The sequence below is a fragment of the Helianthus annuus genome, chromosome 6, assembly GCF_002127325.2.
Source record: "Helianthus annuus cultivar XRQ/B chromosome 6, HanXRQr2.0-SUNRISE, whole genome shotgun sequence".
Lineage (NCBI taxonomy): Eukaryota > Viridiplantae > Streptophyta > Magnoliopsida > Asterales > Asteraceae > Helianthus > Helianthus annuus.
Window position 1 is genome coordinate 30,427,469 of NC_035438.2, and position 18,552 is coordinate 30,446,020.

An 18,552-nucleotide genomic window follows, 5' to 3' on the forward strand; every position below is an offset into this window, starting at 1 on the left:
TCACAGTGGGTCCTCTCAAACACCCCTTCGACATCACTTAGCCATCTTTGGCATATTATCGGGTCAACTTCCCCGTTGTAAATTGGCGGTTTACACGCCATAAACTCTTTGTATGAACAACCCTTACGTTCTCCGGATTTTTCCTTCACAAGGTTGACATTGTCTTCCAACCTTTTAACCCGTTCTTCATCCAACGAAAGCACCGTACTTTGGATTTTGTCCATAAAACCGGATAGACTATTTTCGATTGCCTTCCCTACCTCTTCGGCAATCACTTCGTTCATCTGTTCGGTGACCGTCGGCACTGTATCATTGCTAGCCTTTTCCGTCATCTTGAAACTGAAATGTTTATACCAATTGTTAAACATTTCATTTATGACATATACTTTATTCGATTCGGTTTAGCCAAGTTCATAACTTATTTTAACCGTTCTTATTTAGTGCGCTTTCCGGGTTTGAGTGTGTTAACACGCTCTTCCCATGCACGTCAATTCACATCTCTTTTTCTCACATATAATAAAATCTACTAAAATAACTAATTCTTACTGGATGTTTGATCAAGCTTGAACCGAACACACTTTGTTAAGAACCTTGAGCTCTGATACCAACTTGTAACCCCCATCTTGATTATTTAATATTTTATCACAAAAATATAGCACTTTTAAAAACAAAATCACCATTTCATTAATTAAACGAAATAGTAGGAGTTTATAATGATAGTAACTTAGTTAACCAACCATCTAGTTTAAACATTCCAAAAATGACAAGTTAAGTGTTTACAACATAACATTGTTTTGAACAAGATTAGATAAGCGAGGAAGCTTCAAAATTGGTGTTCGGTTCTTGGATTCTTGCTTGATCGCCATCCAGGATAAGACCAACATCACCTAGTGCCAAAACCACGTTAAATGTTAGTTTTGACAACGTTAAAATACGCATAAACAAGTTCTAGAATCAAACAATCAAAAATAAAATAAAATTTCAGATTTAAGTCTGTCGCGCCACGCGACACACTCCTTTCAATCGTTCGCGTGCCGCGAGGGCTCTCGCGAGTCGCGCCAGGTTCCTGTCGCGTGCCGCGGGGGAGCCTGTTTTCCAGCAGGTGTAGGTTTGAGACCTGCATTTCCTGCCCAGCTCCGTTTTTTTCGCAATTCAAACTTCAAACGCTCGTAACTTTTGATCCAAAGGTCCGTTTAGGCGATTCTTTTTTCCTATGCGTCTGTAATTTAATTACCGACGCGTCTATTACATTTATTTTACCAAAAATTGAGTTTACGAGCCGAACGTCTATAATCACTACTGTGTTTATTCGACCCACATAGTTTGCACCATATTTCTAACACTAATATTTTTATGACTACAAAGCATATTCACCCATCTTCTGAGGTTTACGATTACTGGCGTTTCATTACCAATTTTGTCACACCCCCAAAATCCACCTGCGGAGTATCACCGCTTGGGGAGCGTGACTGACCAGGATCAAGCCACCAATCATATTGAACATGTAATTAATATTAAGTAAAATAAATGTAAACCATCAATCCAATACGATAGGTGTTCAAAACATAACCATAGTTTCAAAGTGTAGCGGAAGCATAGTAAATAATCCAACAATAGTTAATAGTTTTAAATGTCATAATAGTTCAACGTAGAAACCACGATCCTTGTCCACAACGACCCGCTTCTCCAGTGCAAGCTCCAAGTACCTAACGATCTGCAAGGCATGTAACAGAATGATCAACAAACTAGTTGAGCGAGTTCACAGTAAGTAAATGCGTAACAGTAAATAACGGGTGGCTCTACAGGGCCAATAGTAAGTTATACAGGTGGGGGCTTCCCATGTTATGTGACCACTAGACTATTCGTATTATCCCTGTTCTTCGTCCGAGAACAGAAGCGCGTATGGGGTGTACGTGGGTTTCACGTACGTATCCTTTGTACCGAGGATAGAAGTAAGTAATGCGTACACGTAGGTTTTACGTGCGTGCCTGACATCCGAGGCAGTAATGGCATATGACCACGTAGGTGTTATCCAACCTACGGAACCACGTAGGTGTTATCCCAACCTACGGAACCGTCCTGACATCCGAGGACCATGATAGGTGATAGTCTAGGAAAAACGTTTGTACGTTATAAGTCAATTGAAACCTTTAACCCATTCCCACGACCCGGGAATCCCATGCCTTAGTAGGAGTGTGAACTCACCTGGGTTTGCTCGGTATGTTATTGCTTCTAGGGTTTATAAGTCTCTAAGTCCGTTACACACGACCTAGGATATGTTGCACATGATTTCGTTCCATTAGGGTTTACAAATCCTCAATATTCAAACAACGGTGCTTTGTGTGTTTATTGTGTACACAACGATATTACATATACTGTTCACACATGTAGAATCATACCGTTGCACGCAATTGTTTACATAGCATCATACGTCATACAGGCAGGACTAACATAATATATCATGCAGTTACTTGTTTCAATTGAACAACTATACAGCATCAAACAAACAATTACACAGTATCAGACAAGAGTGTGTGTGGGGGGGTTCCCCTGTTTGAAACTCGTATATCACATGACATAGCATACAACCTCGGGCATATAATTAACATACAACTTCGGACCTGGAGGATCATGTTTTAAACTCGGCCCAATGATTTGATAAACTCGGACAACCCACACCATTAAACTCGGTCCAATCATCTTTACATAAACTCGGACCTACTACAACTTATTAAATTCGGACCAATCCTTTAAGGATTATACTCGGACCTACATTCAACCATTATATTCGGGCAAGACAACATCTTATTAAACTCGGATAAGGGTGTTCCATTTTAAATTCGGACCATATGATGTTATTATACTCGGACCATTAAAGGCCCAATAAACTCGGACCATATGATGTTATTATACTCGGACATGTGATGTTGAACAAACTCGGACTACTTGCTTGCATTTATACTCGGACCATATGCTAAGGGATTAAACTCGGACTTGAGATGTGGCATCAAACTCGGACCTATCCAAAGGCAATTAAACTCGGACCACTAAGCTTCACATTAAACTCGGACATGTTCAATACATTAAACTCGGATCACATCAATTCTTTAAACTCAGACAATATCAAATCATTTAATTCGGACCAATATCAATTCATTTAAACTCAGGCAACATGTTAACATAAACTCAGAACAAACTAACAGTAATTCATACGAGACATTCATGTTCAATACGATTTCATCAGTTACGTATATCATTCAAGCAAACCCTAAATCAAATCATATGACGGCAAACAAGTTTATTCGATCGATTGTTAAACCACAACAATTATCACCATGATACCTATCAAGCATGCATCTAATCATCATTGTAATTTCAACTATCCATGATTAAATCACAGAACATTACATGAGAAGCTAGGGTTTTTCCATGAACACAAGAATCAAGAAATCAATAAACAATTAACAATTAATCACAACAATGATTAAACAATTACCTTGTGATGATCCTAAAGAGAGTAATCAAGAGTGATGATTTTCTTGTGCCAAATGATTTGGTGATGATTGCTAGAGAGCCAAAGAAATGAGAGTACGTGCTTTGGTTTTGGTGAAAGTGATTAGTGAAAAGGGGATTAGGGTTAAGTATAATCAAGTTCACTAATGGCTCTCTACACCCCTAACTAATATAATTTACATTAGTACACCATCTCATAATTATTTCATAGTTCCACCACCAAGTTTACACATTTGACAAGTTTCACAAATAACAAACAACTATGCACAATCAAACAATCAAAACATATATAATCCCATGGAAATCAATTGTGCAATTACATGAACGTGCAATAAATACGACATAGAATCTTGAAAATTCGAGTTGTCACATTATCCCCAACTTAAAAGAAATTTCGTCCCGAAATTTGGTACGCACTCACTGAGGAAGCTAGGTAAGGTATATCGTTCACTGGTTTTCCTGGGGTGTCACATCATCCCCCCGTTGATTTGGAATTTCGTCCCGAAATTCAGTAGTAGTAGCTTCAGCCTCAGAAGTGGATGCATTGGTTTCGAATAGCTGGGGGTACTTCTCTTTCATCTGGTCTTCGCGTTCCCAGGTATACTCTGGGCCACGCTGGGAGTTCCAACGAATTCGAACAAGAGGGATTCTCTTGTGCTTGAGGACCTTAACATCCCGGTCCGTGATTTCAACTGGTTCCTCGACGAACTGCAACCGCTCGTCGATATTGAGTTCCTTAAAAGGAACTATAAGGGTCTCATCTGATAGGCATTTCTTCAGATTCGACACGTGAAATACATTGTGAACTGCTCCGAGTTCAGCTGGTAGGTTCAACTTGTAGGCTACCTTGCCAATCTTTTCTAAGATTTCGAATGGTCCGACGTACCGCGGATTCAGTTTACCCCGTTTACCAAAACGTACCACACCCTTCCAGGGTGAAACTTTCAATAAAACCCGGTCTCCGACCTCAAATTCCAAAGGTTTTCTACGCTTGTCCGCGTAGGCTTTCTGACGGTCGCGTGCTGCCGCCATGCGTTGTCGTATCTGCGCAATCTTTTCTGTGGCGTCCACTACAATCTCTGGACCCGTAATCTGGCTATCCCCCACCTCTGCCCAACAGAGAGGTGACCGGCATTTACGTCCGTACAATGCCTCGAATGGAGCGGCTTGAATGCTGGTATGGTAACTGTTATTGTACGAGAACTCCACCAAAGGGAGGTGTTTTTCCCAGCCGTTGCCGAAGTCTATAACGCATGCCCGAAGCATGTCTTCAAGAGTTTGGATCGTTCGTTCAGACTGCCCATCCGTCTGAGGATGATATGCTGTGCTCATGTCTAATCATGAGCCGAAAGATTTATGCATTGCTTGCCATAGCTCTGACGTGAATCGTGCATCGCGATCCGAAATAATAGAGGTGGGCACTCCGTGCCTCGAAACAACTTCTTTAAGATAGACGTCTGCGAGAGTGGAGAACTTGTTCGTTTCCTTGATCGGCAGGAAGTGTGCAGACTTGGTGAGTCGATCAACTATGACCCATATTGTATCGTTCCCACGCTGAGATCTAGGTAGACCTGTAACAAAATCCATGGAAATTTCTTCCCATTTCCATTGCGGTATCTTAGGCTGCTGAAGTAGACCAGCTGGTTTCTGATATTCAACCTTGACTCTCGCACAGGTTAAGCATTTGCCAACATAGGTGGCGATGTGGGCCTTCATACTAGGCCACCAATAAGTAGTACTGATGTCGTGGTACATTTTATCTGACCCTGGATGTACCGAGTAGCGAGACTTGTGAGCTTCATCCATTACAAGTTCGCGTAAACCGCCATAAAGTGGGACCCAAATACGCCCCGTTACATAGTAGGCGCCGTCTTCCTTTTGTTCCATTCGTTGCCTTGAACCGCGTAAGGCTTCAGCCTTGACGTTTTCGGGCTTCAGTGCTTCTGTCTGAGCAGCTCGTATCTGTGTAGGAAGGCTAGACTGAATCGTAAGCTGTAGCGCTCGCACGCGCCGAGGCAAAGTGTCTTTCCGACTGAGGGCGTCGGCCACAACATTGGCCTTGCCTGGATGATACTTGATGGCGCATTCGTAGTCGTTCAGTAGTTCAACCCATCTCCGCTGACGCATATTCAAATCCTTTTGCTTAAGAATATGCTCGAGACTCCTGTGATCGGTGTAAATCGTGCACCTGGTACCGTACAGGTAGTGTCGCCATATCTTAAGCGCGAAAACAACAGCTCCCAGCTCTAGCTCGTGCGTCGTGTAGTTTCGTTCATGAACCTTGAGTTGCCGCGAAGCGTAGGCAATAACTTTATCCCGCTGCATCAATACACAACCAAGCCCCTGTATCGATGCGTCACAATAAACCACGAAGTCATCCGTGCCCTCGGGCAATGAGAGGATAGGTGCGCTGCATAATCTATCCTTCAAGTACTGAAAAGCAGTTTCCTGCGTATTACCCCATCTGTAAACGACACCTTTCTGTGTTAGCATAGTAAGCGGCTGCGCGATCTTGGAGAAGTCTTTGATAAATCGCCTGTAGTAACCCGCCAAACCCAAGAATTGGCGTATTTCAGTCGGTGTACGCGGTGCTGGCCAGTTTCTGATCGAATCAACCTTGGATGGATCGACATGAATCCCATCCTTATTCACCACATGGCCTAAGAAGTGGACTTCATGAAGCCAGAAGTCGCATTTTGAAAACTTCGCGTACAGTTGCTCTTTTCGAAGAAGTTCCAAGATAAGGCGTAAGTGCTGCTCGTGTTCCTCCTGACTCTTTGAGTAGATTAGAATGTCGTCGATGAAAACAATGACGAACTTGTCTAGATAGGGTTTACACACCCTGTTCATAAGATCCATGAAGACTGCAGGCGCGTTCGTAAGCCCGAATGGCATGACCAGAAACTCGTAATGACCGTAGCGAGTTCTGAAAGCGGTTTTGGAGACGTCCTCATCCCGGACTCTCAGCTGATGATAACCTGACCTTAAATCAATCTTGGAATAGTAACACGACCCTTGCAACTGGTCGAATAGGTCATCTATGCGCGGAAGAGGATAACGGTTCTTCACCGTCACCTTATTGAGTTCGCGGTAGTCGATGCACATTCTGAACGTACCGTCTTTCTTCTTCACAAATAACACTGGAGCTCCCCAAGGCGAAGAGCTTGGACGAATAAAGCCCTTTTCCAAGAGCTCTTGTAGCTGCTTTGACAGTTCTTCCAGTTCGGTTGGAGCTAAACGATACGGTGCGCGGGCTATTGGTGCTGCTCCAGGAGCTAACTCAATCTGAAACTCGACTTGACGATGAGGAGGTAAACCAGGTAAATCTTCAGGAAACACTTGAGGAAAATCACGCACAACTGGTATATCCTCCAGCTTCTTTTCCTTTGCCGATGCGTCAGTGACAAGTGCCAGAATGGCAGTATGTCCCTTTCGTAAACATTTCTGCGCCTTTAAGAAAGAGATGATGCCAACCACAGCACCACTCTTGTCACCTTGTACTTCGAGAGGTTCTTGACTGGAGCGAGGAATACGAATAACTTTTTCTTTGCATAAGATCTCCGCGTGATGTTGGGATAACCAATCCATACCGATGACGACGTCGAAACTACCCAAAACTATGGGTATGAGATCAATCGAGAAAGTCTGACCCGCTAGAACAATACTACAACCCTTGACTACCTGTGCGGCTTCTACACTTTTACCATTGGCTAGTTCTACGACGTGTTTGGTGTCTAGGGGTGTTGGTGTACGTTTTAATAATTTACTCATTTTCATGGACATATAACTTGTATCAGCACCCGAATCAAATAAGACAGTAACATAAATATCGTCGAGAAGAAACTTACCCATAACCACATTGGGATCATTCACTGCGTCACCCCGACCTAGCACAAAAGCACGACCCCGAGCTTCGTTGCCATTGTTGTTGTTGTTTCCCCCGTTATTGTTGTTATTGTTCCCGTTGCCCTGATTGTTGTTGTTGTTCTGGTTCCTGTTTAGCTGAGGGCAGTGTCTCTTGATGTGACCTTCAGCACCACAATTATAGCACCCCTTGTTGCCCTGTTGCTGATTCTGCTGTGCTGGTAGCTGCTGCTGGTGCTGGTTCGCAGGTCGAGCGCTTCTACAATCTTTGGCCTCATGACCCATCTTGAGGCATCTTTGACAGCGAACCTTATTACACTGGCCACTGTGATGTTTGTTGCAGGTGTTACACTTTGGAAGGTTTCCTCGATACCCTCCCTGTCTGTGGCTGCCTGAGGAGTGCTGACTGGGACTCTGGTAACTGTCTGTCTTTCGTTGCTGAGCTTGTGACTGTACTGAAGCTGACCCCTTGCTAGAATCCCCATCCCATTTTCTCTTACTTTCACTGGGAGTAGCAAGTGTAGTAGAAGCAGTAGCGGTAGCAGTAGCACTGACACGCTTAGGCAGTTTATTCTGTTCCACTGCCTGATCGGTGATGCGATGAGCGAGACGCTGGATTTCCTGGATGTTGTTGAGGTTAGCCGAGGTAACGTGGCTCTGTATTTCTGGTGCCAAACCTTTGAGATACAACTCAATACGCTTGTATGGAGGGTCCACCATAGTTGGACATAACACAGCCAACTCATTTGATCTCTTGGTGTAAGCTTCGATTTCCGCACCAACCATCTTCAAGTTATACAACTCGTCCTCCAACTTGTGAATGTCTTCTCTAGTGCAGTATTCCCTCTTGATCAGTTCTTTGAAATCATTCCAGGGTGTGGCGTTAGCAGCTGCCAACCCTAAGATCTGCACTTGTGCGTTCCACCAAGTGAGCGCAATCCCTTCAAGTGTGCCAGTAGCGAACTTCACCCTGCGAGCCTCAGGGCATTCACACATCTCGAAAACTGACTCGAGCTTTTCAAACCAGTGGAGGAGTCCAACTGCTCCCTCCGTGCCACTGAACGTGTTAGGACGACAATCCATGAAATTCTTGAAGGTGCACACAGGTTGTTGCTGAGCGGGTTGACCTATTGTGTACGAATAGGGCAAAGTTAAATACGAGAATTAATGTAGGATCTAAAGATCCTAGTGTCTATACTGCAGGGTATACTACCTGCTTGAGCGGCTGCAACTGCCGCAGCAATGAGAGCCTCTAGCTGGGCTTGAGTCATGTTAATTCGTGCGGCCATTGATCTTCACATCAAAGGCAACATAAGTGAGAAAAGTTCGCGAATAGTGCGATGACAGAAGAGTGTAAGCACGTAAGTGTTCTCAAGCAATAACAAGTAGTGAGCAAAGTAATGTAAGCATACTACGAGCAAAGTTCTATGCAGTTCTAGCAAGCAGGTAACAAACATAAACCTTATTACCTAGGATGTCGAGTCTTGCACGTGGAGCGAAGCGTCGTTGTGGATCGTTGAGAGTACTGTTCTGGTTATAGTATGGTTTTAATAAAAACGTTTTTCCATATTAAAACCAAGTTCTCTATAACCAATGGCTCTGATACCAATCTGTCACACCCCCAAAATCCACCTGCGGAGTATCACCGCTTGGGGAGCGTGACTGACCAGGATCAAGCCACCAATCATATTGAACATGTAATTAATATTAAGTAAAATAAATGTAAACCATCAATCCAATACGATAGGTGTTCAAAACATAACCATAGTTTCAAAGTGTAGCGGAAGCATAGTAAATAATCCAACAATAGTTAATAGTTTTAAATGTCATAATAGTTCAACGTAGAAACCACGATCCTTGTCCACAACGACCCGCTTCTCCAGTGCAAGCTCCAAGTACCTAACGATCTGCAAGGCATGTAACAGAATGATCAACAAACTAGTTGAGCGAGTTCACAGTAAGTAAATGCGTAACAGTAAATAACGGGTGGCTCTACAGGGCCAATAGTAAGTTATACAGGTGGGGGCTTCCCATGTTATGTGACCACTAGACTATTCGTATTATCCCTGTTCTTCGTCCGAGAACAGAAGCGCGTATGGGGTGTACGTGGGTTTCACGTACGTATCCTTTGTACCGAGGATAGAAGTAAGTAATGCGTACACGTAGGTTTTACGTGCGTGCCTGACATCCGAGGCAGTAATGGCATATGACCACGTAGGTGTTATCCAACCTACGGAACCACGTAGGTGTTATCCCAACCTACGGAACCGTCCTGACATCCGAGGACCATGATAGGTGATAGTCTAGGAAAAACGTTTGTACGTTATAAGTCAATTGAAACCTTTAACCCATTCCCACGACCCGGGAATCCCATGCCTTAGTAGGAGTGTGAACTCACCTGGGTTTGCTCGGTATGTTATTGCTTCTAGGGTTTATAAGTCTCTAAGTCCGTTACACACGACCTAGGATATGTTGCACATGATTTCGTTCCATTAGGGTTTACAAATCCTCAATATTCAAACAACGGTGCTTTGTGTGTTTATTGTGTACACAACGATATTACATATACTGTTCACACATGTAGAATCATACCGTTGCACGCAATTGTTTACATAGCATCATACGTCATACAGGCAGGACTAACATAATATATCATGCAGTTACTTGTTTCAATTGAACAACTATACAGCATCAAACAAACAATTACACAGTATCAGACAAGAGTGTGTGTGGGGGGGGGTTCCCCTGTTTGAAACTCGTATATCACATGACATAGCATACAACCTCGGGCATATAATTAACATACAACTTCGGACCTGGAGGATCATGTTTTAAACTCGGCCCAATGATTTGATAAACTCGGACAACCCACACCATTAAACTCGGTCCAATCATCTTTACATAAACTCGGACCTACTACAACTTATTAAATTCGGACCAATCCTTTAAGGATTATACTCGGACCTACATTCAACCATTATATTCGGGCAAGACAACATCTTATTAAACTCGGATAAGGGTGTTCCATTTTAAATTCGGACCATATGATGTTATTATACTCGGACCATTAAAGGCCCAATAAACTCGGACCATATGATGTTATTATACTCGGACATGTGATGTTGAACAAACTCGGACTACTTGCTTGCATTTATACTCGGACCATATGCTAAGGGATTAAACTCGGACTTGAGATGTGGCATCAAACTCGGACCTATCCAAAGGCAATTAAACTCGGACCACTAAGCTTCACATTAAACTCGGACATGTTCAATACATTAAACTCGGATCACATCAATTCTTTAAACTCAGACAATATCAAATCATTTAATTCGGACCAATATCAATTCATTTAAACTCAGGCAACATGTTAACATAAACTCAGAACAAACTAACAGTAATTCATACGAGACATTCATGTTCAATACGATTTCATCAGTTACGTATATCATTCAAGCAAACCCTAAATCAAATCATATGACGGCAAACAAGTTTATTCGATCGATTGTTAAACCACAACAATTATCACCATGATACCTATCAAGCATGCATCTAATCATCATTGTAATTTCAACTATCCATGATTAAATCACAGAACATTACATGAGAAGCTAGGGTTTTTCCATGAACACAAGAATCAAGAAATCAATAAACAATTAACAATTAATCACAACAATGATTAAACAATTACCTTGTGATGATCCTAAAGAGAGTAATCAAGAGTGATGATTTTCTTGTGCCAAATGATTTGGTGATGATTGCTAGAGAGCCAAAGAAATGAGAGTACGTGCTTTGGTTTTGGTGAAAGTGATTAGTGAAAAGGGGATTAGGGTTAAGTATAATCAAGTTCACTAATGGCTCTCTACACCCCTAACTAATATAATTTACATTAGTACACCATCTCATAATTATTTCATAGTTCCACCACCAAGTTTACACATTTGACAAGTTTCACAAATAACAAACAACTATGCACAATCAAACAATCAAAACATATATAATCCCATGGAAATCAATTGTGCAATTACATGAACGTGCAATAAATACGACATAGAATCTTGAAAATTCGAGTTGTCACAAATTTCATGGTTTACGCTCTCGTAATCCAACTTGCCAATTTGTCTTTCAACACCTTCCTATTACCAATTCAACATATATATCTAATTGACCCGTTTGGCTGCTTTATGGTGTCCCCCATTTCAACGACAACCAAACAGTTTCTAGTCTAGATTTGATTCGTTCAATTAAGTAGTGATCATTGACACGTCAACTAATATAAATCCATATTCTAAAACACGATTTTGAATGACTAAAATATCAAATTTACGTAATGTAACGAGACAAGTTACATACCTTCAAAGCGACCCCTTCAAACGTGCGTCACCACCGGCTTGTCCACTCGACGTTCCGGTTTCCTTTCCTATAGAGTTCAAGCACGTATTGTTTAGAACTCTTTTCTCAACATTCACGCATAATTCACCAAAATAAACAAGTATGTGTTTTAAATTCAGATTTTTAATCATTAGGCTCCCTTTTAGGCATTTCTACGAACCTAAAGGGCAGAATTTCATACAATTTACAATTAGGCTCATGACTAATTATTTAGTCAAGATTAAACTTTAATTAGGCATGCTCATATCAAATTCTTCACATCAAATTCTAAAATCCCTTCATGGAGCTTAAATTACACTAGAATAACATTCATCATCCTAGTGTTTAACATGTTTCTACCAAACCCACTTAACACCATCAATGGTGATTATGAATTTCACAAGTAACACACAAAATCTCAACGAGTAATTGACTAGGGTTTATCCCTAGACACTATTTCATTCTAATTTCATCCAAACAACCATCATGCATCATTAATTTCGAATTTCTCATGTTCATCCAGAAATTTAGATGGAACTTTTCTAAGAAAATTTACATACCTTATGACCTCTTTTAAGAGGAGATCACTATTCTATGCTCGGATTTTGATTTGGAACTGAAATTGGCCTTCAATTTGGACAATTAGCATGAACTAGGGTTTTGTTGGAGGTTCTTGGTCGCCCCCTGTGTTTTGTTCGAACCAGGCACACATTCAAAGTGTGTGTTTATAATTTAAGTTTCCAACTTAACAACTTTGGTCCCCCAACTATTGTTTAGTTCATATTTCTAGGTGTTTTAACCCACTTTCATGTCACAACAAGACTTTTATCTAACTAGGTTATCTTTATTCCTAGTTAGTTCATTTGTTTATTTACCGGTATTGTATTTATAATAAAAGATTTATATTTTCGGGGTGTTACATTTTGACAAATCACGAACACAAGCTCAATAATAATCATCATCATGTAACAAGTAGTCTTCAACTGGAATGATTAACCCCGCCTAATTCATCATCACCCATAATGGAAAACCAAATTAGTTTGTCTCAAGTGAGAAACCCAACTTAGGTGATCATGCTAATTATTATCACCTAGATCCCACACGAGAAATCAAATCAAAAGTGTAGCATGATCTTGATCACATTAACGTTCAACGAGCATTTGGAAAATTTTCAAAGAAAACTAATTTCTTAAAAATTTTATCTCCCCTTTTTCTTTGCAGAATTTTCCAAAATTAACAAATCTCTCACATTTATTTCCTAAACTCCTAATTCTGCTAACTGTTCCAACTGAAATAACTGCTGCAACACTTATTTCTTTACACCACATTACACAACTGCACATGGGGAACAATTGCGCCAAATATAGCAACTTCACCAACAGTCACAACCTCTCCAACACTCAGTAACTTCGCCACCGTCAACAACTGAGCTAAGTATACTAACTTCACTTAACTATATAACTGTCCTAACCTCCATAACTTCGTAACCCAGTTAACCTCGCTATCACTAACAACTATGCCAACCTAAGCAACTGTGCTAAAGAGACAGTTACCAACAAACAACTTCGCTAATCGTTGTTATTTCGACTTTGATCTCAAAAAGTCGAACAACACACCTCTAAACCACTTGTTTTTTATTTGTAATTCACTAACAATTACAACAAAAATGTTCAATTTAGCCACAATTTTAATGTCCCACAGTGTTTAGTGGAAACAAACACTGAATCAAGAGCAATGGTGATTCCGATAGGCAGTTGGTCCTTTCCGAATCAAGCACCATGATCTAATACCGCCTGAAAATCCTTGGGACCGCTCTAGGATCGATAACACATATCAGTTACATCAGTTTTGATTGAGATGGGAGCGTGTGTAAGTCATTTTTACATAAACAAACAAGATAGAAAGAAAAAGAAAACTCAATTCAATATAATCAACACATATTACAATATACCAAAAACGTACACATCTACTTCTCCATGTTTACGCACCGTTGGCAACCCTAGGTGAGCTCCCCTCGGGTTGAAGACTCACATCCTACACTAACACATAGTGAGGACTCTCTCTAACACACTTGAACACGCAATCCAAATGTTCTCTAAAACGCTCAAACTGAAACATTACACAAACACAAATATTTATACGGTAGTACGACTAATTGTGCTAACTTCATTACGTGCACCAAAGCACCAAGCACTCAAGTGCACCAAGCCCTTTAAGTGCAAACTACTTAAGTGCGCCTATACTAAGAAAAAACATTGAATTGCATAGCGACAGTTACTGTCCTTGGTTTTGCACCAACAGACTCCAACACTATCATCGGTCAAAAATCACAAATCTGGATCAACAAAATTTTCGAGTTAACAATTCTATTTATTAGTTGGATAGAATTAGTCTTTGTAAGGGTATTACAAACCCATTAGGTATTGAATTTATTTCTACGTCTTTTCTATTTTATTTCTTCCTTTCGTTCGTCAAATTATAATAGAAAAGAGTCGCACTTTATTCTGCTCATAATCACGTGTCAATTGTTACTTGGCTTAAACCGAATTCACGTGTGATAGTGTAACGTTTCCGTAACCATTTAGCGATGGTTTGGTGACAATTTGCGAGTTACCTTTACTAAATCTTTCTTTCATATGTGATTAAGTTTACATCTAAATAGAATATATGTAAATCAACATGTTAATTTGCACATGACTCAGTTTAAGTCACTACATATATAATTCAGTATGAGTCATGACACCCAAATATAATTCAATACAAGTCATTGGCTCATTGCACCCAACGTAACTCATTTGTCCTGCTATAAAACATTAGAAACAAATGTCACTCAGTATTAGATAATGACCCACTTACGCAACTAAGAGAAGCAATTTGTTGGTGTCTGACTTAATTTGACATCTATCAAAATTATTAATAGAATTTTGAGTTTGTATTAGTTATAAGACCAAGTGTAGTGGTGTTATCCCCCTTCCACCTCAACAAGTGGTGTCCCTCAACACCTTGTTGAGGGCATTACCGGCCGGCACCAAACAAAGGGGCGTAGCCCTGCTAACGCTCCCTATTAAGATAGAAAGACGTTAGGGTGTGTTCTTAGAGGTCAAAGTAGTCGTTATGAGTGTGAAAATCTCGCTAGAAATTTAGAGAGGCGAGGCTACACACGATGGAAGACAGTGGTTGTTGTGGTGGATTTGATGGAGTTTTTAAGTAAAAATGTTCAAGCTTTAAGAATGATGGGTTTCATGTGATGATGGTGAATAGTGTCTTATCATTTTTAAACCTATGTTACTCTTCAACTCTATAATATGTTGGAAAATATAATTTTTTAGTCCTATAGCTTTCACATCCCATTCTATAAAAATATATAGTAGAAAGTAATAGTAACTCTCTATACATAGAAGTAACTATTGATACCTCTCTATAAATACATGAGTGTAGGAAAGAGAAAAAATATAAAATAAATGTTTGTGAGTAAGAAAATGAGGTGTGAGGAATTTTTAAAAGATGAGCAAAATTTTGAGATAAATTCACAGATGATAGATTTTAGTTAAATTATACAGAATAATATAAGGAATAGGATGTAGGGGAGAGTTCAAATGAGAAGAATTTTTTTATAAGAAGAAAAAAGAAGAAGTTTCAACCAATAAGAATGCTTCATTTTACTTTACTTATTATTTGCATTTAATTCTAATATAAGGGTATATTGGTAAACTTATATAAATAATTAATTTGTATTCTTCCCCTTTAATAACTAACTAAATTAAATTTGTAACTCATTTTCAAAATATACACTTTTTCCAAATTAAAAAAACAACTTAATTTAAAGTAGAGAATAAATTACTAGTTGTGTAGGATAAATTACGAGTTGTGTAGGATATATTTCGAGGTGTGTAGGATAAATTTCGACTGTGTAGGATAAAATTCTATAATATGTAGGGTATATGTAGGGAAATTTTGATATGTGTAGGCTTTGTAGATTATATGTAGGATAATTAATGATTAGTTGACTAATTAATTAAAGAGAGAAAAATTAATTATATGAGTTATAAATGAAATAGTATTTTACTAATATGTCCTTTCTTCTTTTTCTTCTCACATTAAATTTCTTCTCAAATGAACCTTCCCCATAGGATGTAATGCTCAACCTTTTTTGTAAATCTTTTACTCCATATCGTGTAACAAGAAGAACTTAGAACCCATTATGGTATTCATTTTAACATGACGTAATTCTTGATTTGGGAAATGTTTTTTATAATAAAATTAAATAAACAACAAAAACAAACATACCCAGTGTAATCGCACCTAAAGCCAAGCTACTGGTAGGGTCTATAGAGGGTGAGATGTAGACAAGCCTTACTTCTATCCTAAGAAATAGAGAGGCTGCTTCCAGTGAGACCCCCAGCTCTCAAACCAAATCCAGACATAAGAGTTAAATAAACATACAAAGCACAAATGCAAGCGAAAACACACACATGCTATCAATAAAAGATGGAAAACTAAGCCCCCAAGTCAAGTATCTAAAACAACATCGCACTATCCTCCTAAATGTCACTAACCTTAATCCTACGTCTCCAAGAACTCCGATCCTCGACCATGTCCTCATAAAGGTGTAACTCTAGCAAACCTAATCCTCTCATCCCAAGTCAGTTTTGGTCTGCCTCTACTCCTCATTCTCTCCATCATGATGGTTTCCACAGTTCTAACTATGGCCAATGTCGGTCTCCTCCTAATATGCCTAAACCATCTCAACATCCTCATCACGTGCTTATGTCTTCTTGATGGTCCAACACTCTGCTCCGTATACCATAGCCGGTCTCACTGCAACGCTATAAAATTTTCCCTTAAATTTACTTGGGAACCTATTGGCACATAATATCCCTGTGGCGGCTCTTCACCTACACCATCCAACCTGGATGCGGTGGGCTACGTCATTATCTAGTTCCCCGAAACTCTGAACAAACGATCCCATACTTGAACTTGGTTGTTTTCGGTACCACTTGGCCCTCAATGGTAATCTGAGTCTCGTCGTCGCCTGTTCCACTGAAATTACAGTATAGGTACTTAGTCTTAGAGCTATTAATCCTTAAACCTTTTCCTTCTCAAGCTACTCGCCACTCCTCTAATCTCGCATTTAGGCTCTGTTTACTCTCAGCAATTAATACAATACTCTCAGTAATTAATACAATATCATCCACAAAAAGCAAACACTATGGAAATGCCTCTTGAATCGACTTTTACAACTCATCTAGGATAACCGCAACGAGAAACGGACTCAACGCAGACTCTTGGTGGAGTCCTACCTCGACAGGGAAGAAATTTGTATCCCCTACATGCATATAGACAGTAGTTTCAATCTTAACTTACATATCCCTAGTTATGTCTCCATACCTTCAGGAACCCCTCTACCCTCCAAACTATCCCAAATCAGTTTACGTGGTACACTATCATATGCCTGTTTAAGGTTAATGAACACCATATGTAGATCTTGTTTCTTTTCCCTGTATTTCTCCATCAATCTCCTTAGAATGTGTATCGATTCGGTAGTCGACCGCCCTGACATGAAACCAAATTGGTTTACTGTAGTCTCAATTATTATCTCTCATAATTTCATAGTATGGCTTAGCAACTTTGTCCCTCTATAATTACTACAAAATTGGGTGTCTCCTTTGTTCTTATATAGAGGCACTACGACACTACTTCTCCAATGATCGAGCATTCTTCCATATTTGAAAATAAGATTGAACAAGGTAGTTAGCCATTGGACTCCTTCATCTCCCAAACACTTCCACACCTCAATCGGTATGTTTTCTGGACCAACTACCTTAGCCCTTCCCATCTTTCTAAGTGCTATCTTCACCTCTCCCTTTGTTATACGCCGACAATAACAGTTATTATGTTGTCGTCTTTGAGCAATGGAGTTATTATTTACTTGTTGTTAAGCGCTGCCACTGTTGAAAAGATTGTGGAAGTAAGTTTGTAATCTCAGTTTAATCTCATGTTGCTTGACTAAAACACATCCATCCTCTCCCATTATAAGCTTCACTACCCCTAGGGAGCTCTAAAGGATTCATTTTTTATTGAAAAGCTAAGACTTGGGGGTTCTTATAGATCTAATTCATTGCAATCCATCCAATAAAACAGAAGAATTATAAATCTCTAAAATCTTGCCTCCTATGCTCCCGGGCTTTAGCAATCTTAAATATATCGTGCTCACCCTCCTTTGTTTCAAGGCGTTCATACATTTTCTTGTATGCAATGCTCTTTGCCTCCGTCACTGCCTTCTTCGCCTTCCTGTTAACCATTTTGTAAATAAATAATAAAATATTATAATAAAAATTAATTACAAAATAAAAAATTTATGTTACTATTGAACCTTTTTTATTTGTACAGTATATAGGATATAAAAAAATTATTACAAAATTCAAAATACATGTTACTATTGAACCTTCCATACACAACTCGAAACTTGACCCGAACCCGATATGAAAATAAGGTTTTGGGTCGGGTCCAAGACCCGCTTAAGTATTAAACAAGGGAAACTTTTATATTTTTGTTTTTGTTTCCTTTTATCCATTTTACATGGTAGTTATAATATTGTTAATTTTGTCACACCATGTTATCTACTTGTCTACTTATATTCACCATTAAACATGTTACCGATAATCCGCTTACAACCTAGTAACCCACTTATAACTCGTCAACATGTATGACTGCTTTAAAAAATAGGCTAAACGGGTCGTGTTCGATTTAACCGGAATTTATATGTGTGCGGGTTATGGTTAAAGTTTTTTACACGAATAATAA

General features: G+C 39.6%; 1 protein-coding gene across 1 annotated transcript; it reads right to left on the reverse strand.

The window, feature by feature from the left end:
* Positions 1-16,982: 16,982 nt before the first annotated feature.
* Positions 16,983-18,050, reverse strand: LOC110907388. The gene is made up of 3 exons (XM_022152381.1): positions 17,963-18,050; positions 17,137-17,301; positions 16,983-17,074 (listed from the first exon to the last, which is right to left on the reverse strand). Exons 1-3 carry the CDS (start codon positions 18,048-18,050, stop codon positions 16,983-16,985), a joined length of 345 nt encoding a protein of 114 aa, XP_022008073.1.
* Positions 18,051-18,552: the final 502 nt, after the last annotated feature.